Source organism: Agelaius phoeniceus, chromosome 13 (genome assembly GCF_051311805.1).
Source record: "Agelaius phoeniceus isolate bAgePho1 chromosome 13, bAgePho1.hap1, whole genome shotgun sequence".
Classification (NCBI taxonomy): Eukaryota; Metazoa; Chordata; class Aves; order Passeriformes; family Icteridae; genus Agelaius; species Agelaius phoeniceus.
Genome location: NC_135277.1, coordinates 17,046,327 through 17,071,957, shown reverse-complemented (window position 1 = coordinate 17,071,957; position 25,631 = coordinate 17,046,327). Strand labels below are relative to the sequence as shown.

General features: G+C 50.1%; 1 protein-coding gene across 6 annotated transcripts in view; it reads left to right on the top strand.

Annotated features, from left to right (window-relative positions):
* PPCDC (phosphopantothenoylcysteine decarboxylase) overlaps positions 1-25,631 on the top strand; it is a 34,816-nt gene that overhangs the window by 5,096 nt on the left and 4,089 nt on the right. For 2 of the 6 annotated variants that reach the window (XM_077185571.1, XM_077185572.1), the window contains exons 3-5: positions 2,471-2,566; positions 4,832-4,960; positions 9,831-10,450. In XM_077185571.1, the coding sequence (XP_077041686.1) occupies positions 2,471-2,566; positions 4,832-4,960; positions 9,831-10,175 (570 nt within the window). In that variant the 3' untranslated portion in view covers positions 10,176-10,450. Of the gene's footprint in view, positions 1-2,470; positions 2,567-4,831; positions 4,961-6,644; positions 6,814-9,830; positions 10,451-21,153; positions 21,399-22,151; positions 24,341-25,631 lie in introns of those variants that run through there. The other 4 variants (XM_054642111.2, XR_013184154.1, XR_013184155.1 and 1 more) reach the window with 4 other exon arrangements.

The window sequence follows — 25,631 nt, the reverse complement described above, 5'->3', positions numbered from 1 at the left end:
GGGGGACCACGAGGAGCCCATGCTTGGCTGAAATCTATGTATACAGTAGAACAATATAAGTTTAATAATTAACATGAAAGTCATATAACGATAGAATATAAAAACATGTTCATCCTGAACCCCTGTTGGAGTCAGATTTGGGTTTGTACCCCTGACACCCAGAGCTTTTCAATAAAAGTACCTGCATATAATCATTCTTGTGATTATGTGTTTCTGAATGCTAACAATCCTAGGTTAAAGAAAGGCCAGGACAGACTTTTTGGTGGGCAGAAAGTTTTGCTCTTGAAGCTCCAGGATGTCACCTGGACTTCAGGTTTAAATCACACCCTGTCACTTCTTTGTGCAGCTGCCAGGCAGGCTCTGCCTCAGCCTGTAGGTGCCATTTAACAGAGGAGCTCGTGTGCTCAGGCTATCTAGAAAGATTTTGCTGTCAGACCTGAGAAAGCCATTAAAAAATAAAATAACCACGTGCACCTCCTTCCCCTGAGCACAAAGGGCTGGGCCAGGAGAATCCTCTATCAGAGACCAGCAGTGTTGCCTGAATGTGGGCTTTGTGGTAAAGTTTGTTTTGGAGATTTGGCTTAAGCCAAAGACCTTTAACTAATCTAAACTGTCTCCAGTGAGGGAGTTTGAGTGTGGCCAAACTCCCTTTACTGTTGAAGATATCCACAGGCAAACAGAGGGTGTGCCAGGTAAATAGAATAAACTATGCAGGCTGAGGTAATCCTGAGAACAGTGGGCTCTTCCCAGTCTAGCTGGAGGGACTTGAGGGAACCAGGAGCCCACCCCAGCAGAAGACCTTCATTAGGGAGAATATTTAACTCACAGAACAACTTTTTTGGGGGCTGGTGGGATTTCAGCACTCAAACTCCTTCAACATCTCTCTGCAACGCTCTGGCCTGGAATGGTTGAGTGCAGTGCTTGACAGCCAGAACTCTTCCCTAGTCATGGGCTTATGCTTGGAAGAAATAAATATTTTTTTCAATGGCAGCATTTCAGAGAGCAGCCATCTCCTTCAAACTGCACAGTGGCCTTCAAACCCCCCAAATAAATAAATAAATTTTTTGCAGACTGAGGTTAACACCTCACCCGAAGCCTGCGGCGCAGCGGAACGGCGATAGCACCTTTGTGGGTGTCGCTGCTTGGCTCGAGCAGCTTCCTGTGGGGTGAGGTTAGCATGGAAATAATACAGTTAGCTAATGCCTGGGAGTGTGATCTTCATGCTCAAAAACACTATGAACACCTGTCATTCCCAGTCAGGGGTGTTTCAAGAAAAACAGACGTTTAGAAGTGGCAGAAAAGCAAATGTACAGTACCAAAAATGTGTCGTGCAGCTGGTTTATCCTGTCATTTTCTTTCAGAAATTGGGGGGAAATTACCAGTGGGCACAATATGCTGAGGCTGGGATTTTCCACTGCTCCCAGCTGTTATTCTAGTCTCATAGGATGCAAGGAGCCAACACTGCCTCGTTCCCAGTGGAATAAATGGTGCTGGGAGCTGGATTCATGTGCTCTGTCATATCACTGCTGCTGTTGCAGAGAACTTCTTGGAGCTTGGAGGTTTCCAGCAGTTGATTGTAGCAAGGAGTGCACACACCAAGTGCCTCCTCAGTTTTCTACCTCAAGGCACTGCTGTCCAGCAGGAAGGAGCAGCTGGTGGGGCTGATTTCTCCCCATCTCACTGCCAGATCAACAGAACCGTGCAGTGGGTTCTGGGAGTTGCTGGAAGGAGCAGGTAGTGGCCAATACCATGAAAAAGGGGTATTTTTCACTGTAATCAGCAGCCTGAGGTTCATCTTCCTCATTACCAGTCTTCAGAGGGCTCCATCCATGTGTTTTGATGTTGATGGGTTTAAGGAACACCCTTGGGAGGAATTCAGCTGGAAATTCAGCTCCATGTCCCACATGGGCAGTCAGGGCATGCAGAGCTGACACTGGCTGACCCTGGTGTGTGGAGGACACCTCTGGTTCCCTGCCTGTGGCAGGAGCTGTTGGCAGCATCATCAGAGCTGCAGGACACATAGAAAACTGGGAAAGGGCCCCTTTTCCACTTGGGAAGATTTCTGCATGAGGAAACGAGAGCTTCACCTTAGCACCTTTTGTAAGTGTGAGCCAGATAGACACCTGAAGGATGGGATAGGCTTTCCCCAGTAAAGGAAGGTTCCAGTGGCTTTGCAGGATTATCTGAGATTTCAGAAACCTCCTGTGTTCACCCAGTCTCTCTTTGTGGAAGCCACTGGTTTGCTGCACAGAAACCCTGTGCTATGGACACAGCTGCTCAGAGGTTTTCCCTTGTGCTTGGCAGGTGAGGATCTGTCTGTTTTAGGTAGACATGAAATGAGTTTCTGGTTCCTGCAGATCCCTGTGGTGGCCTGGCCTTTCAGCTGTGAATAGGGGAGGTTCTCTGAGAAGCCACAAAACCTTCTAAATTCTCCTCAAGTCTAACCAGTGGTCTTTTTCTTTCTGCTTAGCTCGAGGTGAAGGTGGTCACTACTGAGAGAGCAAAACATTTTTACAATGCCCAGGAGATTCCTGTGACCCTCTATGGTGATGAAGAGGAGTGGCAGGTGAGTTGTCCTTGTAAATAAAAGCATTCCTCTTAAGTTTTCTTTCAAGAAACCACACTTAGTTCTTTTTTAAACCTGAGCCAAGATTCACTCCTTTGTCTAGGAATATATGTTTGAAATGTGGCTTTTGAAGAAGGTGCTGTAAAGGAAGAGAGATGCAGTGAGAGATGCTCTGATGCAGTGCAGGATTTTGTCCTGCAGCAGGCAGGGAGAGTACAGAGTGGTCTCTCTCAACCCTGGGCTCAGCCACTCTGAGTGTCAGGAAATGTCAAGACAGCCACTGCGGAGCCATGGTGAGCAAGTTTGGTGCTTGTCATGAGTCATACTTGTCACGCAGGCAGCAGCTTCATTCTCCTTAGCTCAGCTGTCAGGGCTGTGAACATCTCTGCTCCCTGTGAAACGGCTTTTTCTCCTGACTGCAGTTTTACTGACACACTTTGAGACTCCTTGAGTATGAAGAGGTTCATTGTACAAGCATCAAGATTTGTTTTTCCATACATTTCATCCCTGCTTTGCAGTGCTGATCTGAGCACAAGGTGCTCTCTCCTTACCCCTATTCCTGCTCACACATGAGCATCACTTTTAAGTGGACAGACAAACACCAATGGCAATGGCCAGGAAACTCTCTAGCTGGTCTCAGGGATTGGTGGATACCTACTGGATCCCAAGGTGCTACAGCCTCAGGCAGTTGTCTCTGAGGAAGTGGGGTGATAGAAGGGCTGCAGGTCAAGCTTTGAGGTCTGCTGGCACACTGGAGAGCAGGCACGGAGCCCTTGTGGTGGGAAATAATCACAGAATGGTTTGGGTTGGAAGGGACCTCAAACTCATCCAGTTCTACCCTCTGCCATGGGCAGGGACACCTTCCACTATCCCAGGTTGCTCCAAGCCCCATCCAACCTGGCCTGGAACATTTCCAGGGATGGGGCAGCCACAGCTTCTCTGGGCAACCTGTGCTAGGGCCTCACCACCCTCACAGGGAACAATTTCTTCCAATATCCCATCTAACCCTGCCCTCTGGCAGCTGGAAGCCATTTCCCCTTGTCCTGTTGCTCCAGGCCTTTGTAAATAGCCTCCCTCCATCTTGCTGGCTCCTTCAGGCACTGCAAGGACACAATTAGATCATCCCAAAGCCTTCTCCAGGCTGAACACTGCCAGCTCTGTCAGCCTTTCCTCATGGGAGAGCTGCTCCATCCCTGTGATCAGCTTGATGGCCTCCTCTGGGCTCAGTGTGACAGCCTGCTCAGCATCTCTTTGGGAGATCCTTCACTCTGACAATAACATGGCCAGAAAGGATAGAAGTGAGTGGAGGAGGTAGGAAAGGTGTTCAGGAAGCCCCGGCTTTTTGGGTGCTGCCTTTTTGTTGTGGCTTCCCGTGACTCAGAGGAGGAGCAGTTTGTGGCCCTGACAGAGCCCCTGCTGGCCTGTGGTTGGGTCTCCTCTGGGGAATAAGCACCTGATGCTGTTTGCTGCTTCTCAGGACTCTTTCCCAGTTAACTGAGCTCTTAAAACCAGGGTTCTCTTGAGCAATTCAGGGCTTTAGAGAAAACAGAAATAATCACTCAAGGGTGTGTCGAGAAGAAGCTGTGGCTGCCCCATCCCTGGAAGTGTTCAGAGGTGGGATGGGCCTTGGAGCAACCTGGTCAAGGGGAAGGTGTCCCTGCCCATGGGACAAGGTGAGCTTTAAGGTCCCTCCCAGCCCAAACCATTCTGTGATTCAGAGAGCCAAGAGAGGAGAGAAGTGCCAAACTGGATAAACCTCATCCATCGTGGAGAAAGGCAACAGGACACTGTTTCTTGCAGTACTTAGGAGGGTTCTCTTTGCTGCTTTGAGTGTGAGTAGGGTTGTGCATCCTAATTAAAAGCGACGTGTTCGTTTAGGGGTCTGTACCTCATGAGAAGCCAGTGGGCAGCTTCACATCAATGTGAAACTTATAAATTACATGAGTTTCCCAGGAAATGTACCCCTGGTTTGGGCCTGCCTGGCTCAGCTGGCTGAGGAATGGAGCTCTTAGGAATAATTACAAAGCTAAGGAATGCCATGGATAGGGACAGCTCTTTGCTGTGAGGTGAAACCAGCTCTTTGCTGTGGTTGTCAGATGTGTTAATTGTCTTGTGGGGAAAGAATCCCCCTATCCATTGATCCACTGCCATCCCTTAAATTCCATAAGCATAATCCCACAGGAATTCCATCAAGAATTGTGATTCCTGGGTGGGCTGGATGAGGTGTGTGAGGGTTTGGTGCTGCCCACCTCGTGTCCCCCACAGCTGTGGAAGGGCCGCTCGGACCCCGTCCTGCACATTGAGCTCCGGCGCTGGGCTGACCTCATGGTGGTGGCACCTCTGGATGCCAACACGCTGGCAAAGGTCGCCAATGGCATCTGTGACAACCTGCTGGTGAGTACCCAGGCTCTGCCTGCCACTGCTGCCACCCCTCAGCACTGCCTGACCTTGCCTCCATGGAACCTTGGTGCTTCTGCAGCATCACCGACAGTGAGATTTGCACATTCTGCTCCCCTTTCATCTGCTTGTCTCTCTCTTCCCCAGCATGGTTCCCCTGCTCCTTCTCCTTTCTTGCCTGAAATCTGTTCCCACTCCTCAGTTCTCTCAGCCTCTCATCTCATTTCCCAGCCCTGCTTTGTGTTCCCTGCTTTTTCTGGAAGGTGGTATTTCTTTCTGCCTCCATCCTCTCTCTCTGTCACTCAGACACACAAACACACACTCACTCCCTTTTGAGTTCCTCTACATTTTTTTCAATGCAATCTGGAAAGACACCTGTGAGATCAGATAGAACTGTTTACTTCCTGCTACTTCACCACCTCCCTCACCTAACACAGCACAGACTTTCAGACATGCTCATGCCCACTTACCTCCCAGCCTCAGCTACAGAGGATTTTGCTTGTTCAGGCTTGTTTCTTGGTATTTAAAGGGCTCTTGAGCTCTTCAGCCTAATCAGAAAGTGTATTTAAAGGGAGTGTTCTTTGTTGGGTGCTGGGGACCTTCAGTGGGGCTGAATAGTTTGTGGCCAGGCATTAACCACAAAAGGTCTCAGGAAGCTGCAGATCTGTGTGACCTACAGCCTTTTGGGTAAGAAGTGCATATAAATGAACAAAATCCACCCAGAGCAGATCTGTGGGAGGGACAAGCAATGTCTTGTCCTTCTGGGTCCCTTGTGGGTGTGCAGAGGGAAGAGCTCAGGATGGATGTCAGGGATGTGTGGCTTCATAGGCTCCTGCCAATCTTTGAGAGCCTTGTGAAGGGAAGAGGCAGCTCCAGGAAAGGGAAGTGAGTGCTGGAGGTGCTGGTTGGCAGCTCAGAACAGATTTCATCAGATTTCCTTGTGCTGGGAAGGGTTCAAGTCACAGGGTATAAAAAGGATGGGCAGGGTTCCTGTAAGACTCTGTGATCAGAGCTGCTCCCTTGGAAGCTCCTTTGTTTGAAATGCTGCAAGGCCTGGGGAATCCAATGGACATTGCACTAAGAGCAACCAGCATTGTCTTTCCAAGGGGATGAGGTGTTCCTGGATTATCTGGAGGTGCTGAGGAGTCAAATTTGATTGCCTGTAGCACACAGGAGCTGCCAGATGCCTTGTAACCTGCCAGCATCTCCTGCAGCAGCCCATATGTGCTAGTGCTCTCCTCTGTTGTATCCTGAAAGCAGCACTGCTTCCCTTACAGGGAGTTATGGATCCAGCTGGCATTTCATGTCAGAAAGACTCATTGCCAACTTTCAGTGTTCAGCTTTGTTATCTGAAGTGTTGCCCCGGGGGTGTCTTTGTAGTCAGTAAGATCTGTGGCCACCTCTCAGCTCCTCTGTATCCCACAGTCTGTACACATCCTCTTCCAGCTTGGTTTGCTCTGCCTGGGCTGCTGCCTGGAGCAGGGTGGGATTTATCCTCTGCCTAGCCTCCCTCATCTTTCCTGCCTGTCAGAGATGAGCTTGGCTGGAATGTGCTGCAAATTAATCTCAGCCCATGGGTTAGTCCAGCTGTGCTGACAAAACAGCAGCCAGGCTGGAAAGGTGCAGCAAAGGGATGGGAAGGAGTGAGGAGATCCCAGCCCCGCCATGGCTTCTCCTGCAGACGTGTGTGATCCGCGCGTGGGACCTGAGCAAGCCCCTGCTCTTCTGCCCAGCCATGAACACGGCCATGTGGGAGCATCCCATCACAGCTCGCCACGTGGAGCAGCTCAAGGCCTTTGGCTACACGGAGATCCCCTGTGTGGTGAAGAAACTGGTGTGTGGAGATGAAGGTCAGTCCTTTTCCTGGCTCCTGCCCCTTTCCCTGCCCTGTCCTGGAGGGTTGTGCTGCCTTTTGCTGTGTGGCCACAGAGATGTTGAACTGCCAAAGCTGAAGCTTTGCCCCGTGTTATCCCTCATCATTAATTTTTAAATAGCCTTAAGAGCTTCCAGCTGAGCCTGATACTTAACAGAAATGCCCATTCAGGAAGAGGGGAGATCACAGAGAAGGAAGGTTCCTGTGGCAAGCTTCACCAGCCTGGTATTTGGGTGTCCTGACTTTGCCCTCTGCTGGGACTGGGGGCTGTTTTCATTGTGCCTCAGTTCCTCAGTGTGGCTGTGTTTGCAGGGGTCCCAGGACGAGGGAAGAGATGGGAATCTTGTCTCCATGTTTCAGAAGGCTGATTTATTATTTTATGATATATTTTATATTAAAAGAAAATGATATATTAAAACTATACTAAAAGAATAGAAGAAAGGATTTCATCAGAAAGCTAGCAAGGAATAGAAAGGAATGATAATAAAATCTTGTGACTGACCAGAGAGTCTGAGACAACTGGACTGTGACTGGCCATTAATTAAAAACAACCACATAAGACCAATCACAGATGCACCTGTTGCATTCCACAGCAGCAGATAATTATTGTTTACATTTCAGGCCTCTCAGCTTCTCAGGAGAAAAAGATCCTAGCAAAAGGATTTTTCATAAAATATGTCTATGACACGTCAGTTCCATCATTGGGATTAAATCTTGTCCCTGAGTGCAGACAGTGAGAAAAGCCCTTTGCAGATGTGGCTGGGGGTGTAGCTGGACACACATTTAACATTTGTTGTTGTTGTTGCCTGGGTTACTTTTTAGCCTTCTAAACAAGCTGTGATTTGGGGTTTTGACACCAGAGTTCTGTGAAGTGAAAGAGGGGTGTGGAGGAAGTGCATACTGAATACATTTAGCTTGCAGTGTTAAGAAATAATGCTCTCATTTGAGTTTTAGTAGCTTGCTTTAAATTGAGGTATTTTGACTTTTGGGAAGGGTTTTGATACAAACCACTTGGATGAATGGATTTGCTTTTTTATTAAAATTTCATTGGGCAAATCTCTGTAAAATGTGCCTTAGTTCCAGCCACAGCCTGCACCTACTTCTATGTAACAGCCCTGGCTCCAGCAGGATTTTAACCACCCTGTCAGTCCAATAAACTGTCTGTGACAAAGACAGGCTGTTAAAATGTCTCTCATGGTTAAATTCTAGGCCTGGCTTGGTTTTGGACTCCTTAGGTAGGTGCAATGCCTCCTTGGATTTGTACTTTTGGAACTGAAAACTGAAAAATATTTACAGTTAGGTAAGTGTAGTCAAGTAACTGAGACATCAGTTGAAATATCCTAGATGACTAGCCTTCCACTGGGATTTTAGACATGATGACATCAAATTTCTTCATGTCCAGCTCAGCTGTCTCAGCTGTGAGAGCAAACTCCTGAAGGAGCTTGGAGGAGAGGGATGCAGGGATGGCAGGAGCAGCCTCATCTGACTGGACTCCACTTGTGCTTGTGAGTCAATTCCCAACAAGATCTTCCTGATGGAAAACAACAGCACTTCTCCTGGCATCCTGTAGAGAGATTATGGCAGGGCACTAATGGATTCCATCTCTCTAAAGACCAAACTTGTCTCCACAACTGACTTTTTTCACCTCTTCTCCTTTTCTTAGGCCTTTCACCCCACAGCCTCTTCCACACTCATTTTGGTTTTGTGGCTTCCATCCATGCAGGGGTTTCCCTGGTTTCCACACAAGCAGCACGTAGCAAAGCTCACACATGTGGTGCAGGAGAGACTCAGTTTGCACCAGTTTTGTCTGTTGATGTTGTGGTTTGTTTTGCTCTAGGAGGTTTCTCTTCCTCACCCTGTGTGGTTGAATCTCACCTGAAATACACCAGATCCTTACTGCCTCCGAGTTTTATCTGATGAATTTTTCTCCTTTAGTAAAGTGTGGGTTTAGACAGAAAGTCCAGCTAAAAGAGTTAGAATACCAGACTGAGTTTCTTGACTGGATAGTTTCCACACTGCCATTGTCTTCATCATCCTTGGCTGGATTTCTAGAGCCTGGCACACTGGCAGATTTCCACCTGTAGGCCTGAGCTGTGCTGTAAGAGTTTGCTTTGCTAAACCTCAAAATCCAGCACTGAGTTGCCAGAGATGTTGGAGTAGTGGATGGTGGAGGAAGAAGGCAGGCCTTGGAAGTGTTCTGGAAGGGTGTAGCTCTGCCAAACCATGCAGAAAAGTGTCTCTTGTCAGGTGCAGCTCTTCTCCCTGAGCTTAGCAGAGCAGAAGGGTCCAAATCTGCCTGCAGCTTGTCCACAGGATGCTCCAGACATCCTGGGATTTATAGGTCTGAAAAAGATGAAAACAGCATTTCCCAGAACTAATTTCTGCTGAGCAGTAATTTATGAGATCAATTAGCCAGCAGGATAAAATACCAAGGGAGACTCCTTTTCAGTCTTCCAGGAGACAAATACCTGTGGGAGAAGCATCTTTCCTCAGCTCCAGGCAAATTAGAAGAGTGAATGGCCTCAGTTCCCAGTGCTGAGTTGAGCACACAAGGTTAGACAAGGTGATTTAATAATCTCAGGCTTTAAAATTCTGAACCTGAGTTTAAAACTGCTTCAAAGGAAAGCAGCAGCACAACATAGATTAGATGTTCATCTGGCAGATAACCAGGCCCAAAGAAAAAACCTTTCAATTTTGTTCTGTCCAGCACTCAGCCCTCTCCAAGAGTTGCTCCCAGGATTCAGGCTGGTGGGAATCCACAACAGCTTTCTCTAATGGAGGTCCTTTCTCCCAGGCAGAGTCATGGGAATGGTATGGATTTGTCAAATCTTTTGTGTAGGCAAAAACTATTTCAGAAAGATTCTGAAACCACACAACTTTGGATTGAAATATACCCTGGAGAAAGGAGGTGAGATAGGGAATTTTGCTCCACACACTTTCTTTAGGTTACCCCCAGCCTGGATTTCACCATGTGGTTTTGCTCTTGCCCTGCAGGCCGAGGTGCCATGGCAGAAGTGTGGACCATCGTGGAAAGAGTTAAAAGGATCCTTGAAGAACGGGATGTGCCAAGGCAGAGCTGATGTTTTGGCATGTAAATGGTGGTTTTTGTGCCTTCCTGATGGTTTGGAGATAAAGCCAGCAGGAAGCTGGGCTCAGCTGCCCTGGTACCATGGCATGCATACCTTTAGCTGCTCTCCAACAGAAGGAGCCAACGGTTGTCTTCCAGCTGGTGCCAAACTGAAATGTGGTACCTCACCACAGACTTTCAAAAACCAGAGCCAAGAATGTGCTGCTTTAGTGTGGAAAACCCTGTGGTATTTTGGGAGTAACTGTTCCTGAGGCTGCTCAGCCCCTAGTGCTTCACACCTGCTCTTTTCTGGGCAGGCTGCAGAAGATGCTTGAGCTCCTGTGGTTCTAAAGAGGAAAAGGCCCTGCAAATTCTGGTGCAGGGTAATTGCAGTCCCTTCTAGCAAGTGTCTCCTGGACCATTCCTGCTCTCTAAAGCTTGGTCCATAGCTGTGCTGGCTGCATGTTCCTCCCAGCAGGAGTCACTGTCCAAACAGATTTTCCCTCTGGGAACTTAATAAAAAAAGAATTTTTAATCCTTCCCCTGATGAGTTGACTCTTGTAACTGCTTTGGCCAGTATCTTTGCTAAGTTGTGTCTGCTTAGGGGTTTTATCAGAGAAAAAATTGACTGAAAGGAGCTCTGCAGTCCTTTTATAACTGTTGTCTGGAGAGGGATGCAGATATCAACCTCATTCCAAAGTGCCTCCTGCCCATCTGGGTGCCCCAGTCAGGAAACAAGCAGGCCAGGCCCTCATGGAAAGCCAAGACTGCATGTTTCCCATGGGAATGAAGTGAAACTTCACCTTTGATGACCTTTTCAGCTTGAAAATTTATTGCCTGGCATGAATAAGTTGGGAAATCCTGTGCCCTTGTGGGCCAGACCAAGCAGGGCTCCCCCAGTCCAGCCTTTCCTTGGGAACATGATCTTGCTGCTGAGAGGACTGGGAGCTGTGGAACATACTGCTCCAGCAGATCACTGCTGACCTACAGAGTTCATTTTTGACTAAACCCAAACAAATTGAGGCCTTGGGTACAGCATGTGCATCCTGACAGTGAGGGAAACCTCCAGCCTGCTGTGCATGAGGGAAGAGGTCACTAGGTTAGGTTTGCTTAACTTACCCATCCCACACAAATAAAACCTCTGAACCTTTCCTGTTTTGGCTCTTCCACTGACAGAAATCCACATAGTCACAATTTCTGAGAAGGATCTTGGTGTGAGCAGAGCTTGTGGCTCACACAGTGGTGCTGTGGCTGTGGCTTCTGCATTTTGCCAGGATTTATGGAGTGACCTGCATCATTTGCTCATGTTCTCAGCCTCTCAGAGGACATTCCCTTAAGCTCACTGACGGTAGCAGAGATGTTTCTGGCTTCCATGACTTCTGATGTGAATGGTGTTTCTTCTCCTCACAGGACAATGTGTGTTTTGGCTGCTACAACTGGCACTTGTCCTTGGGATCTGTCCTAGCTACCTCCTGTGCCTGGAGTTGTTTATCCCTTCTTCTGCTCCCTGACTTGGCAGCACAGAAAATCCAATAGAGATTCCTCTAGTCCAGGGCAAAACACCACATTCCTGATAAGAGCCTTCCTCTCTTCCAAGCCTGCTTTGCTGCCTTGAGCTGCTCCAGAAATGTTGAAAAGTGATCTGTACAATTGCTGTGATTTTTCCTTGGAAGCAGGTTGTGATAGCTTTCCAGGCTGGGATAAACCTGTGCCCAAACCACCTTTCCTTCAGGGCAAATAGAAGAAAAACAGTTAAGCTCCTTCTGGGAGGCAGGAGCAGCTTCCAGCCTGGCACAGGTACAGGCCCCCACACGTGGCCAGGGAGATGCAGGAGCTGCTCCCTGTGGAAAAGGAGCAGGAATAGAGCTGGGGAAAGCCCTGTCTGCTTGAGGAGGTGACTTTGGGACAGTGTTTTTCTAGGATGAGGCTTGGGGTGATGATGAAGGACCTGATTCCAAACCAGGGCTCTGTGCCAGCTTGGGCAATAGGCACTGCCAAGCTCTCCTTAGTCAGTGAGGTCACCCAGAGGTGTTGAGGGATGGATCCCTCAGGGCATTCAGGCTTCCGCCTCCATCCCTCACAGCTCTGCCTGTGACCCAGGTTCACAGGGCAGGCCTGAGACACTTCCCATGAGCTTTTTCTTTTCCTTCAGCTTTTCTTTTTGAGCCACACGCTGATTTTTTGTTTCACTTTCCCATGAAACTGTCGGATGACCGAGGCAGCACTCCCATGAATCCTGCTGTGTTGCAATTTCATTCATCCTGCTTAAAACTGTTTCTCTCAGCATGGCTTGGGAGTGGTAAAGAGCCAGGACAAAAGCTGAGCAAAGGCAGCAGCCCACCTCCTTTCCTGGGCTTGCACATGCCTCTCAGCATCCCTGGCTCTGGCTGCTTTCCCCCATCCCAAACTCCATGGGATTCCTTTACTGCTTGGATTTAGGGAGCACCACAGAAGGATGGAGATGCCATGGTGCTCTTTTGGTCTGGCTTTGATCAGGAGTTGGCTCCCCAGCCTGACTTGGGATGGGAATTGCATCATCTCACATGCCTGTCCCATCCCACTCCTCCATCCTGGAAGCCTACAGCAGGAAAAGAACATCTGAAAAAAGTGACAAAACCTCCCAATATTTAGATTTTGAGCAGTGGTGTCTCCGTGGTGCACCTGGTGCTGTGGCTTTGCACCCCGGGGCTCCGGATTTGACACCTCTTGCCCCCCTGGGCACAGGGATGCCACCCACTCCAGATCCCCAAAGCACGTGAGGTGGCAGGAAGTGGCTTTGTCCCCAACCACAGCCCAGGCAGGCACTGAGGGAGGCCAGGGGTTGCCACAGGGTGACAGATCAGCGGTGGCAAGTGAGAACAGGAGGTGTTGGGAGGTTTTTTCCTTTCCTTGCTCTGGCAGGGTTCAAAACAACACCATGAGAAACAAATCTTCCTCCTGTAAGAGGAGGGATGGTGGAAAAGGGAGGTGATCCAAAGGATAGTGGTGGTTCCAGCCTCTGCCCTCATGTTTTGCTTTCCATGTGCTTAATTTTTTATCCTGGCCAGCCCTCCTGACTTGGGAGATGCTGGGAAGCAGCTGCATGACCCTCACTGGTGATAAGGTGGTTGCCAAAAGACCAGCAGGGCTGGGCACAGACTCCTTGGCACCAGCAACACAGATAGCTTAACTTTGGTGGGGCAAGCTCCCAATTAAAACTTGCAGGTGCAGGGTTCTTCCCCTGGCCACCTGCCTCCATGGGTGCTTGAAAATTGTTTCCAGGAGTAATTGAGCTTAATTAGAGCTTGAATTCCCTGGAGCTGGGAGGCTCAGAGATGCACAGGGGACTGAAATAATCTGATGGGGCAGTACCCTCCTAGGTCTCTGGGGTTTTCCCTCTGTCTGGGGTTTTATTCATGGGATCTCATGTCCTTTAGATGGGGATGGAGTTTTTTTTTTCTCTGGGAATGCTGGCTTTGGTTTTATACCTCTTTTCTGACTCTCTGGGAAAATGGGATAAAGGGGATAGAATGACCAAAAAGCCTTTGTGCTGTCCAGGGAGATGAGGAATAAAGGTCACTTTAGTCATCACAGTAAAGATAAAATGAATGTACTCTTGACCACAGGCTCCTGGGATCCTAAAGGGAAATGGGCTCTGCATGGACACTCCTAAAATGAGGCTTAAAATCAGGCTCCAGCAAGTGTAATCACAAAGACCCCTCAGTCTGAAATCAAGGAGTGCCTGGGTACTCCCAATCCCCTGTCCCATTGCATTCAACCCCTGGCAGGTCATCATTGGCCACTGCCAGCTGTGGGGGGAGAGCACCCCAGTCACTCTTTGTCCCCCCACTCCCCACAGGAGTATCCAGAAAATTCCCCCCACATCCTTCTTCCAGCACTGGGTGAGCGTGCCAGGAGAGGCAGTGCCAAAACAAGTTGGAGGAAGGCCAGCACAGCGATAAAAGCTTTATAAAAGGGATTTATTCCTCTAGGGCTCCTTGGATGGCTGCAAGAGCCTTTCCCCAGGAGAGCTGTACCCCCAAGAGCAGCCTGAGCCCTCAGGCCTGGCTCTGCTCTGTCTCGCTTCATTTCCACAGGGTGCTTGGGTGGTTTATAGTTTAGGAGAAATATGATTCATGAACTCCAGTGTGATAAGGATGAGGGAGGAAAGAAAAGCCACGTCAACCTGAAGGAATGTGGCTGGTAGAGAGCCCAGCCTGTGGCTGGCAAAAGCCCTGGGAGAGAGGATCAGACGTAAAAAGGGGCAAGATGAGAACATGTGCCTGAAAAAATAGCTGAAAGCTTCCCATCCCTGCTTCAGGGGCTCTTGTCCCCCAAATGCACTGCAGCCAGCCTGAGGCCATGGGATGGCTCCAGATAAACTCCATGGACATGGGTCAGCCAAACTTCCTAACTGGGGATAATTGATGGCCCAAGCTGCTGTGTTTGCACTGGGCTGACTGTGCTCCCGAGGCTCCAGAGCACTGCTCTGCTTCCCTGAGGATCAGGAACCAGTGTGGGGTTGGGAGCCATGCCAGCCATCCCAAAGCAAGCTCCTGAGGGGAGCACTGTCCCTTTGTCCCCCTACTCTGCTGGGCAGCTCCGTGTGCCTGCTGGGCACATGGCTTGGGCAGCCAATGCCATGCAGAGATTTCCTTCACCAGTGGGAATGAGGGTGGCAGGGAAAGCCCTGACCTGGTTCTTGCTGCCCCCTGTGCAAACCCACCACGTTTGCCATCCTGGCAAACACAGCTCCTTTATAAAGGCAGCAAAATTTGGCTGTGATGAAAGAACACGGCCATTATCAGAAAGAATTCCAGCTCTGGGATGTGCCAAGGCACACACAGGCAGACCTCTGCCCCCTGTTCCCATCCAGAACATCCTTCCTGAGGGCGGGGAGCTCCCCGCTCTTGCAGCATCCCCAGGGAGTCCGTATCCTGCATACCCTCGGGGTGAGTGTGCTCTGAGATGTTCTGGGTGGATGTTATTTACAGCAGCAGTTTTCATTGATAGCAAATCGCTCTTGGTGCCGGGAAAAAGCTGCTGAGGTGCGGGCAGGGTGCGGGCAGGGTGCAGCCGGAGCACCCAAATACCTGCAGCCCGTGAACCCAGCCAGTTACCTCGGCACAAAGTCAATATTGACCCTTGCACGCAGCGGCACTCCCGCTGCCAAAGCAGAACAAAGCCCAGCGCGTCCCTCCAGCACCGCCTCTCTGGGCCGGCTCTTTAAAAGTAATCAGCATTAAATTGTTGGGTCTGCTGGGGCTTTGTTGGAAGTCAAATACCTGGGGAAAGCTGTGGAGAAAGAGAGCTCCAGCTGCTCTGCTTCTTACTCCTCACCCTTCTCTCTCCCTCCCCTGACCCAGCATCCATCCTCTCCCAGAGCACCCATCCAAGCCGGATCACTGCAGGGAAGAGACATCACTTCACATCCCTGTCACATCCTCAGCTCCTCGGAGGGCACTGTCGTGCCAGAGCCGGGACATGGGAACTGGCAGCACCCCAGGGAAATAAAAGCTGAAGTGCTTTGAAGGCTTGGCCTCCGAAGGGGGAGGGTGATGGGGGAGCAGAGAGGAACCAAAACCCAGCGTCAGAGGAACAGGCGGAGGGCGAAGGGGAAGTGAAAGCAGCTGTGATTACTGAAAGCTCAGATGTGAAAGAGTGGGAGCACTATCTTTGGGGCTCTCACTTCCCTGTCTGTGCAGGTTTTCTTGGCTTCAGGCTATTTTTAACCCCGTTCCTGTCTTTGCTCACAAATTCCACCCTGGGGTGGGTGGGGAGGTGAGTGCCACATGTGCCACCAGATTTGGGAGTCTGGGGACTGCTCAGCATCCCTGGATGGTGGGGTTTGGCGGGGGGGGGGGGGTTACCCAGCATCTCTGCATGGTGGGGTTTGGGGAGATCACCCAGCACGTCTCCATGGTGGGGTTTGGGGGGGGTCACCCAGCATCCCTGCATGGTGGGATATGGGGGGGGGGGGGGGGTCACCCTGCTTTCCTGAGTTTTGGGGGCTGTTCCTTGCCAGGGATGCAGATATATCCAAGTTGCATCACCCCTTTCCATCCCATGGCACCTGGGCTGTATCTGTGTGTTTGGCCTCCAGATAAGGAGGTATTTTAGTCTTTTAAGCAGACTCACAAATATGTGGTCCCTGTCCCCAAATATTTTCGACAGGACTGAGCACCTGGTGGTGGGGCAGAGTGGGGTGTTTGGCTACATCAAGCACCTCAGTAAAAGCCTTTTTAACGTGGAACACTGTCACCAAGGGTTGAAAGAGCTCTTAGTCTGGTATCAAGCAAGGGTTTTCTTTCTCAAAAACTAGTAAGTGATGCTTCCTATAAATGGTCCTTATCCCTGCAGCCTCCACGCTTAGTTTTGGTTAACAAAATTCTGCAGAGGTGTGGATTTAAGCAATTTAACAGCACTAATTAAAACCGTGCACACACACACACACCCACACACACCCCACCCTGCCCCATCCCTGGAAAGAGTCAGCATAACTCAGCGGTGACCTCGGCTGGGCTGTGTGACTACTGTCCTCTGTGGGACCCCAAACCTGGGCTTAAAGTTAAGCCTGGGATTAGAGGCTGTGCTGAAGCCAGCAGGGTGAGTCCCTCGCTGTCCTGAATCAGCAGTGGCTGCACAGGGAAGCCCCAGAGCAGGCAGGAGGGAGTCTGGCAGCTCGGAGGGTGTTGGATGCTCCAAGGAGGGAGCTGGCTGAGCTGCAGAGGACAGAAACCCCAGTAAAATTAACACTACTGCAACTGGGTTTAACCCACTTAAACCTCTGTGCCTTGTCCTCTTGTGGAAGCATCCTCATTCTCCCCCAGAATTCTTCCAGGGCTGTCTGCCTTCCTTTTGAAGCCTGTTTTTCTCTTCCCTCTGCTCTTTTAATGCTGGTGGGTCGATTTACCCCAGTTTAAGGACAGTTTCGTTTCCTCTATACCATCCTTAAATTCTGTCATTAACAGGTCACTGCAGTCAGTCCTGTTCCAGGGATGGGGAGGGAGGCAGCTCCTGCTCCGTGCTGAGAAGGGAATGCAGAAGTGTTAAAAACGGGACCACACTCCCGGTACTCAAGTGATTTCAGCATTTATTACAATAAAAAGAAAAGCCTAAAGCAAGGAGGCCTGTGGGCCAAGCAGGAGCGTTCCCGTCGGGGCTGCTCAGCAGCGATGGCCCTGATGTTCCAGGTGGAGCAGCACAAATTCAGTGGGTCAGATGCCCCTTTTTATCCTGTTTTTTATCCCTTTGGATTGGTTTCTTTTTGGATCCTTCATTTGCATGAAGGCTTTCGGTGCTTGATTGGCCATTACGATTCTGTCCAGGCTGGCTCGTTTCACTTGGGGGGTGATGCACTTTACTCAGGTATACTTATGGTACATTGAGTACCGGATTTCTTATAACTACCCTTTTAACCCTTTTTACAATAACCAAACTAAAAGTACATGTTTAACAATTATCAACTATTTTACAATGGTTTCTAACCCATTTTTAACAGAAGGAAACATCTAGGGACTTTCCCTTTGAAATTAGCCAACACAAGAAAGAAAGGATAATATAATTAGGTGGGGGGAGAGGCAGAAGAAAAGTCACTCCCTGAAACCCAGCCCCTTTCATCCCGCAGGGAGATCACAGGCGAAGCTGGGTCAGATGTGCTGGAACACTTCCAGGCCCAGAGTGTTTAAACAGAAAGGTTATGTACTTGGGAGATTCATTTCATCTCTTAATTGGTTGTTTGTTTGTTTATATGACTCGGGAGCTCTTTTCTCGTGTTTGCTTTGCTGGCTCACTCAGCTGCTGAAAATCCCGGCCGGCCGCGTCCCCACCCGGCCAGTGCCGAGCACGGGGCTGTCCTTCGGTCCGGCTCCTCCCCATTACCCCTTCCCAACATCCCCCCGGAGCCAGCGGCGCTCCCGTGGCATCCAGGTGTGCTTCTGGGATGCTCCAGCTGAGGCTCCACCGTGCCAGCATCTCCTCTTCCCTTGTGGAAATCAGGAGATGGTGGGGATGGACCCCTCTGAGCCAGCATTTGAAGCTCTCCCTCTCCCGAGCATCCTCTCAGGCCCAGGAGAGGATGAGATGCAAAACGCCACGGGTTTGGGTTTGGTTTTCCCCCTGGTCTTGGTTCTCTGCTGGTTTCAGCCTGCACAAAATTTTGGAGGAAAATTAGCTTTCTCCTACCATGGCTCTGGAGAGGAGTTTTGGAAATACCTGGAGAAGTGCAACAGCTTCTCTCTCACCCTCCTCTCTTGGCTGTATATACATTTTATGCTGATTTGCTCTTGGTTTTATCTGGGTTTATGTTAATTTCCCCATATCCAGGCGTGCCCAGACAATGGGCACGAGGTGCCCTGGGGCTCTTTGGCCCAGCGGTGTCCTGGGTGTCCAGATTGTCCCCTCCACCTCGTGCTTGGATGGGAGAACCTCTTTCCATCCCCCTTTCTGGAGCCAGTGGATCTTTATCTCAGCCTTCCATCCATCCCTGGAGGGGAGAGGGGAAGCTGCTCCTGGTTGGGCAGATAAGGAGCAGCCACCCAGATGGATCAGTGGGATGACCTTGGGAGGAGCAGCCTCGGGGCGATGGGGAAGCCGAAGATAAAGGAGGGCATCGTGCCCAAGATGAGCTGGCACCACCACCCTCGAAATGAGGAAAGTGTTTCCAAAACAGGCGGGTTGGCCCCAAAACACCTCCCAGCTCCTGCGGCTCTCCTGGAACTGATGTCAGCAGTGGCCACGTGTGTTTGGGAGGAGCTGATGGGCGTCAGTGCAGGAATGTGAGGATCTGGGGCTTTTTTTCCCATGGGTTTTTGGGTTGCAAATGTGTTAACATCTGGGGATTTTTTTTTTTTCCCCCAAATCAATCCCTTTCTCAATCTTTGCTGGATGCAGAGGAATACACATTGCTAAGAGCTAAATCAGAGCCTCTGCTCCTCCTCCTCTCTCCTTCCTCCCTTTGAAGTCTGCATCAACACTGCTAATTAAAACCACGTTGAGAGAAGTTTATTGATTTATTCTCTGGAATTTCTTTTTCCTCCTGGACTTTTGAAATGCTGTCATGGAAAAGGACTTCTCCATGTGCTGCCCACTCGTTTTTGTGGGGATACAATGGAGATTTTAGGGATGCCATTTGCTTTTGTTAAAATTTTAGAAGTTTAATAGTAATGAAAATAGTAATAACAATTAGGACAATAAGAGACAATAAAAAGTAAAGAATTACGGACATAGGGTGCCTGGCACTCTGCCACAAAGCACACTTTGCTAACAAAGGATTACCCCTTAAAAGCAATAGCCTATTGCATATTCATAGATCTCATACATGATTCAAACATTCCTTTCAAACTAGGGGGTTTCTGCTTAATTTCAGCTTCCCCCCCATCTTGTAAATCGACCTTCTTGGTTCCTCAAAGTCTGAGCTGTCCTGATAAGGAGGCAATAATTCTTCTCTTGGGATCTTGGTGTCGTTGCTGTTATCTCTATACACATAGGATAATGTGAAGAATTTCTTGATTATCTTTCCCATTCCTTGAGCTAGGAATGGAAAAGTATACAAAATAATACCAAAAGTATCTTACATCACATAGTTTCTATTTTAATATTAAGCTATAGCCTAAAAACCATATTTACCACACTACTTAAAAGAGATTCATACAGCACTACTTAAAAGAGATTAATACAGCATAACTTTCCAACATAACACATCTAGTATTCATTTTAATATTTGCAAAGAGCCAATCATATCATATGCATTTTTCACAGCACCAACTTGCAACCATCCCAGGCTGTTATGGTGTCTCCAAGCTTTGGGGCTGTGAGAGCATTCTGTGCTGCCTCCCCAGTCTGTCCCTAATCCCTTGCAGTCAAATCCAGCAGGACACAGCCCCAGGCCATCCAGTGGGCTCCATGAGATGTTTGGAGCAGCAAGGAGGTCAGGAAAGCAGGAAGCCTCCAAGCTGGTGCTGGCCTGAGGTGGTGGGATGGGAGGACAAAAGGCTATGGGGGATGTTTCCCTTTTGCTGCAGGTATTGGGGAAAAATGTGTCAGGATGTGGTGATGGGATTACCCAGCCAGGGCCACGCTGGGTAATGGAGCCTTCTCCAAAAATTCATCATTGTTTGGGGCTGAAAAGTCCTGCTGGGGCTAGAAGGCCCAAGCTGGAATGGTGAGCTGGGAATCACCTTCTGGAGAGCAGATGGGACCCTGCCCTGAGCATGGTTCTTCTGCTGGTGCTGAGCTTTGATGGGAAAGTGCTCAGTGGATTTTGGGACTGTGGAGAACAGCAAAGGCTCATCCAGGATTTTCCTGGACTGGGATTTATGTATGCCACTGGCCAGCTGATGAAAAGTCTGGAAAACCCAGGACCTGCTATGTCTTGCAGAGCCACTGGCTTGGCGTAGGCAAAGCCCAAGCCACTAATTACCTGCCTGAGGACAAAAAACTTGTGGATTTGTGTTTTCTTAGTGTCTGATCCAAGGAGGTCCCCATCCAAGTGGCACCAAGAGTGCCCCAGGGAGATCTGGCGTCCTTCTGGAGAACATGCAAAGCAGGAAAAGCTTTGAAAGCCAAGAGAAGGAGGAGGAGATCCCTGAGTGTCACTGAGCATCTCCTCCAGGCCTGGCTGATGCAATGTTAGCCCTTCCAAAGGCTGGGAAGCCCTGGGAAGTCCCCAGGAACTTTGGTGGCATCAAGGCCAGCTACCAACTGGGGCTGGGGAGTCCCCAGCCCAGGGGCAGATGCTGAACTGGGGCCAAGCTGTGGTTCCCTGTGGGAAGGGCTGATCCAGCTGCTGTGGATCAGATGGCATCAGATATCCCTGAGGGAGGGTCAGCCAGGAATAAACCTCCTTCTAACAGGTTTCCATGAGCTGCAAGATGATGAGGACTTGGAGTTGGGTTGGGGAAGAGCAAGGCAGGGGGTCATTTCAGCCCTAACCCTGAGCAGCCAATCCTCTCCTCTCCTCTCCTCTCCCTGGCATGATAAAGCCATCCCCAAACTGGCAGTGGGGTTTATCCACCACCTCCTCATTCCCAGCCCTCTTTCCTGAGGGTTTCCACAGTAAAAACCCTGCTGAGGGAGCTGGGGTCAGCCCCAACATCAGTGTCCCAGTAACAGAGGGATGGAAAAGGACAGATTGTGCATCCAAGCAGTCACCTGGGGGGATGTCATGTCCCACACTGGGCTGGAGAAGGTCCTGCAGCCCCATCCAGGGATTCTGCAGCAGGCACAGCCAAGAGCCTCACTCATTTATTGTTATTTTCTTTTCCTTTGCAGGCACTGAAAATTGCTGCGTGGGAAGAGAGGTGTCTGAAGGTGATGAATGGCTTTGCTATGTTTGCCAAGGAGATGCTTTCCTTTGATGGGCACCAAAACACCTGGGCTTGCCCTTCCTGGCTGGAAGAGTGAATTTCCCTAGAACAGCTCACAAATACAGGCCAAATCAGTAGTTTCAGGAGAAAAAGAGGAAGGCTGGAGATGCCATTGCAGAGGAGGGGAGAGGCCAGGCTCAGCAGTCTGAGGTGTGTGATGTCCATGTGCTGCTTCTGTCCGAGCCAAGGGGATTTTCCAGTGACCTGGATGTGAGCAGGGCACACTCCGTCCCTCCCACCAGTCCTGGCTCAGGGGAACTGGGTTAGATAAGCATTCCTGAGCCTGGAGGAGGGGAACCACACTGGGATGGAGGCTCCCAGGTCCCAGGGATGCAGCACCCCAACCTCAGCTCCTTGGTTTGCGTGTTGAAGTCGGGGTTTTCCCATAGCAGGAAGATTGTGGTGTTGCCTCTGCTTCCTTGGAGGAGCAGCATGTGGGCTGTGAATCATGCCTTGGACAGCAGAAGGGAGATCTTCAGGGCTTGCTCCTTGCTCCTCTAAACATCCATCCATCCATCCATCCATCCATCCATCCATCCATCCATCCATCCATCCATCCATCCATCGCCATCCCACCAAACCCAGGTGCTCCCTGTCATCCCAAGCTCTCTGCCACTGCTCCTTTCCTCCCTGAGGATGGGATCACAGGGATTTGGGACTGTGAATGTTGGTGCACATCGTTTATCCTGGTTTATCTACTCTGTTTGGGATGTATTTTTACTTTCTCATGGTACTTCTGAGGAGCAGAACCCAGACAGCTGTTGGGCTGCAAAAACTTCAGTGAGCTGGCATGGATGGATTTCTTCAGAGAAATATTTTTAAGCGGGAAAAAAAAAAAAGGGACATATTTATAATATTTATTTCTTTTTAATAGCTTTATTTTTGTTTTTTTAAACTTCTTAGCTGGTTCTTCAAGGCATTCCAGCCCCAGCAGCATCCCGTGGTGAGAAGTTCCCTGGATGAGCATGCAGCCTTAGCTCACCTCTGCCAGGGCAGGGACCTGGCACTGGAGCATCACCAGTAATTTTCCACTCATCTCCACGCTGTAGAAATACACCCAGGCATGGAAAAAGCCTAGAAGGGAATAAAGAAGACACTTGGCCAGTAGAGCTTGGCCAGCTCCCAGCTCAAGGAACGGCTTCAGGTTCATCCCCAGCTCTCCAGTGCTTGGCAGGCTTGGCTGTCTCAGCTCCTACGAACGGGACAGGCCAGCAGCATTCCTGCCAAAAGCCCGGTGCTCCTGCTCCAACAGCTCCCTGCACCCACGGGTTAGCTGCAAGACAAAAAGGGGGGAAAGTGGCCTTTTTGTGGGGTTTGGTTGGGATTTTTTCCTTCTCACCGCAGAGAAAAGGAGAAGGAAATACTTGGCACGGAGGGCGGAGCACAGCGAGGGGGAGCTTGGGGACAGCGGGGATGTGGCAGTGGGAGGCGAGCGGGCCCTTTGTGAGGCTCTAATTGCTCCAGCCAAAACCCACATTAGCCTGATGAGTGAAAAGAGGTTTTTACGAGGGCAATAAGATGTCCCAGCCTGCCGGGGTGGTGATTGCCAGCCCGTGGCCTCGGGCTCTGTGTGGAGCCGCTGGTGCTCCTGCTGCAATTCGACTCCAGCTCGGCAAGAGGGTCCGGCCCTTTCCCAACCTCGCGGCGCTAATCCCTCTTACCTCAGTGGTGCAGCAATAACCCCGGGAGCCACCACCACCTCCCACTGCCGGCGGCTGCAGAGCACACCGTGTTCCCAGACAAGGCTCCTCACACCCTGCACAGCCCCGGCAAACAAGGGCGGCTTCCTAAATCCCATGAGCATCCTTCCCCCAGCAGCTTTCCTTGGGAAACACCCTCGAACAGTCACTGTCCCCAGCCCACTTCCTTGAAAACTCAGGTTGCTGTGAAAACGGTGGTGAAACAGGCTGGGAAGGGGGCACCAAGGGCAGAGTGACCGAGGTCTGTGATATCCTCATGAGTCCAGAGAAGATAAGTGATGAGAGGGTGATGATTCACTGCCTCTTGTGCAAAACCCAGCACCATCCAATGCATCCAGCATGTCTGAAGATGTTTCTCCATAGGATTTCTCCTGACAGGGGAGGATGAGGGTGGCTTCAAAAAGTAATTCCTGGAAGAGGAAGCCGCCCAGGACACCAAGACCACTCACTCTGCTGGGTGTAGAAGCTCACTGAGGTCTGATGTTTTCCTGGGATCCTCTGCTTCAGCCCATGGAAGGAAAGGTTGTGGAGGAGGGAAACCCATCAGCAAGGGTTGCTCCCACATCCAAGGGACGGGGAGTTCCTGGGGACAGGCTGGCCAAGGGTTGGCCAAGCTGCAGGGTCAGGACTGGCAGGCCTGAGCAGAGGCAGGAGGGGGTTATTTGGTAGAGGTAGTTATGAAGGAAACAAGATATCTCCTTTCCCAAGGTGCCTGAAGGGAGCTGAAGACACCAGAATTTAGCCCCTGGGAAGAATGAGTCAGTCACAGGGGCGACCACAAGGATCTGTTATCACAAGGATCTGTTATCGGTGGAAAATATGTCTCATGAGGGCATCAAAGCAGCTCCTTGTGTGCCAAAAGGAAGGGGGAAGGGGAGGAAAAGAGGACAAAGATCCTCAGTGCCAGGCAAGGAGAGTTCTGTGGCCCCAGCCCCTCTGGGATGGTGCAGGAAGGGGTTCAAAGCCCTGTGTCCTTCCATTTGAGAGCTTCTTCAGCCCATCCTGGCAGCCCAGGGGCTGGGGCAGCTGGGAGGGGAAGGTCTCACTCTGACAGCACCACGGAGCCAGAGCTGGGCCCAGCGTGTGTTACTCACCTTGAAACTATGTGAGTAAACAGAGAAGGCTCCTCTTCCTGGTCCCACCTGCAATTAGGCTGCAGACTGGAGCAGAGGAGCTGAATCCACCCTGGCAGATCATGGGGATGCTCTGCTCTCTCCTCTACTGAATCCTCAGGCCAAGCCACCCAGGAGAGGAGGATGGTGAAGCTCCAGTTGGCCTCCTGGACCATCCCCTCCTGTATGGAGCTTCTTGGAGATGTCCCACCAGGTGGAAAACACCCCTTTCCCATCACTTCTGGTGTTTTTATATGGGAATAAATCACATGGGACTCAATTTTCTTCATGGTGGAAAAAGCCCATTCTTTGTTCACGTAACTCCTTTTTATACAGTTTTACAAACCTCGTGTGTGACTCCAGTGGGTTAGTAGCTTTCTTGTCAATTATTGGTTAGTAACAAGTTGTTATTCTGTATTGATTAGTCACTCAAATCCCCTGGGAGTACATGCAGGAAAGCTGTTTGTGAGAGATACTTTTCATTTTTCTATCTAATGGTGTAAAAACAGTTTATGCAGGTGCCAGTTGTTTTTCAGCCAGGAATAGATTGTTGTGCTAACAAACTGCTCACAACAGGATTGCTGGATTGCTTTCACATGGGAACTTGCAAAGTGCCTTTGAAGAAATGACAGGCTAGCCAGAGCAGGCCTGATTTTATGAAGCCTTTCTTTATGATTTTTCGACCTTACTGCAACATTTTTATAACCTGTATCACATTTTTTGTTGCTGAGCAGCAGCTACACTCATGGCTCCCTGTGACATGGGGGAAGTGGAGCCAACTGGGAAGAACCCAGTTGAGAGACTCAGCACCAGCTGGGAGGAAGAAGAGGTGATCCCACAGGAAAGGGACCTCCCTACTGGCACAGCAAAAGCCTCAGAGCTCCAGGGATTTGGTGGCCACCACTGCAATCATGAGTCCCATTGGATCCTGACACCTTCCACTTTGGTCCTTGGGGTTCCCAGAGGGGCTTGGCTCTTCTCTGTGGAAAACCTTCATCCATCTTGGTGTCCTCTTCCCCACCAGTGCCTAGAGGAAGAGGAGAGACCACCCTGGACCATCCCCTAGAGGGAGGAGAGCAGCATGCAGAGCAGCACTGGAGCCAGCCCAGGGCCAGGGAGTTGTGCAGAAGACTGAAGGGTTTCCAGGATTGACAGACAGTGGTTTCTGCAGGCAGGAGAGGGAATAAAATGGTCAAATTGCTCACAATTCCATGCCTGTCCTCCCACACAGAGTGAAGGAATGCGGGAGATACCGCAGCAATGCCATGCAAACACCCTGGAGAGGTGAACCTCCTCCTGACCCCAGCTAGGAGAGAACAAAAACTGTTTTAAAGACTTTTGGAGCATCTTGATGCATCCGTGGGAGGCTTGTGGGCACTGGATGTGTGGGAAGCAGCTGATGGGTCGATAGCCTGCAGGAACACCAAACACACGGACATCAGAGATAATTGGTGGAGACAGAGTCCAGAGATGTTACAGAGACTTGTAGCCATTCCCACACTGGGAACCATGTAGAAATAAATTAATTAACCATTCCAGAGCTTTAGGTACAGGCAGCAGCATCTGTGCTG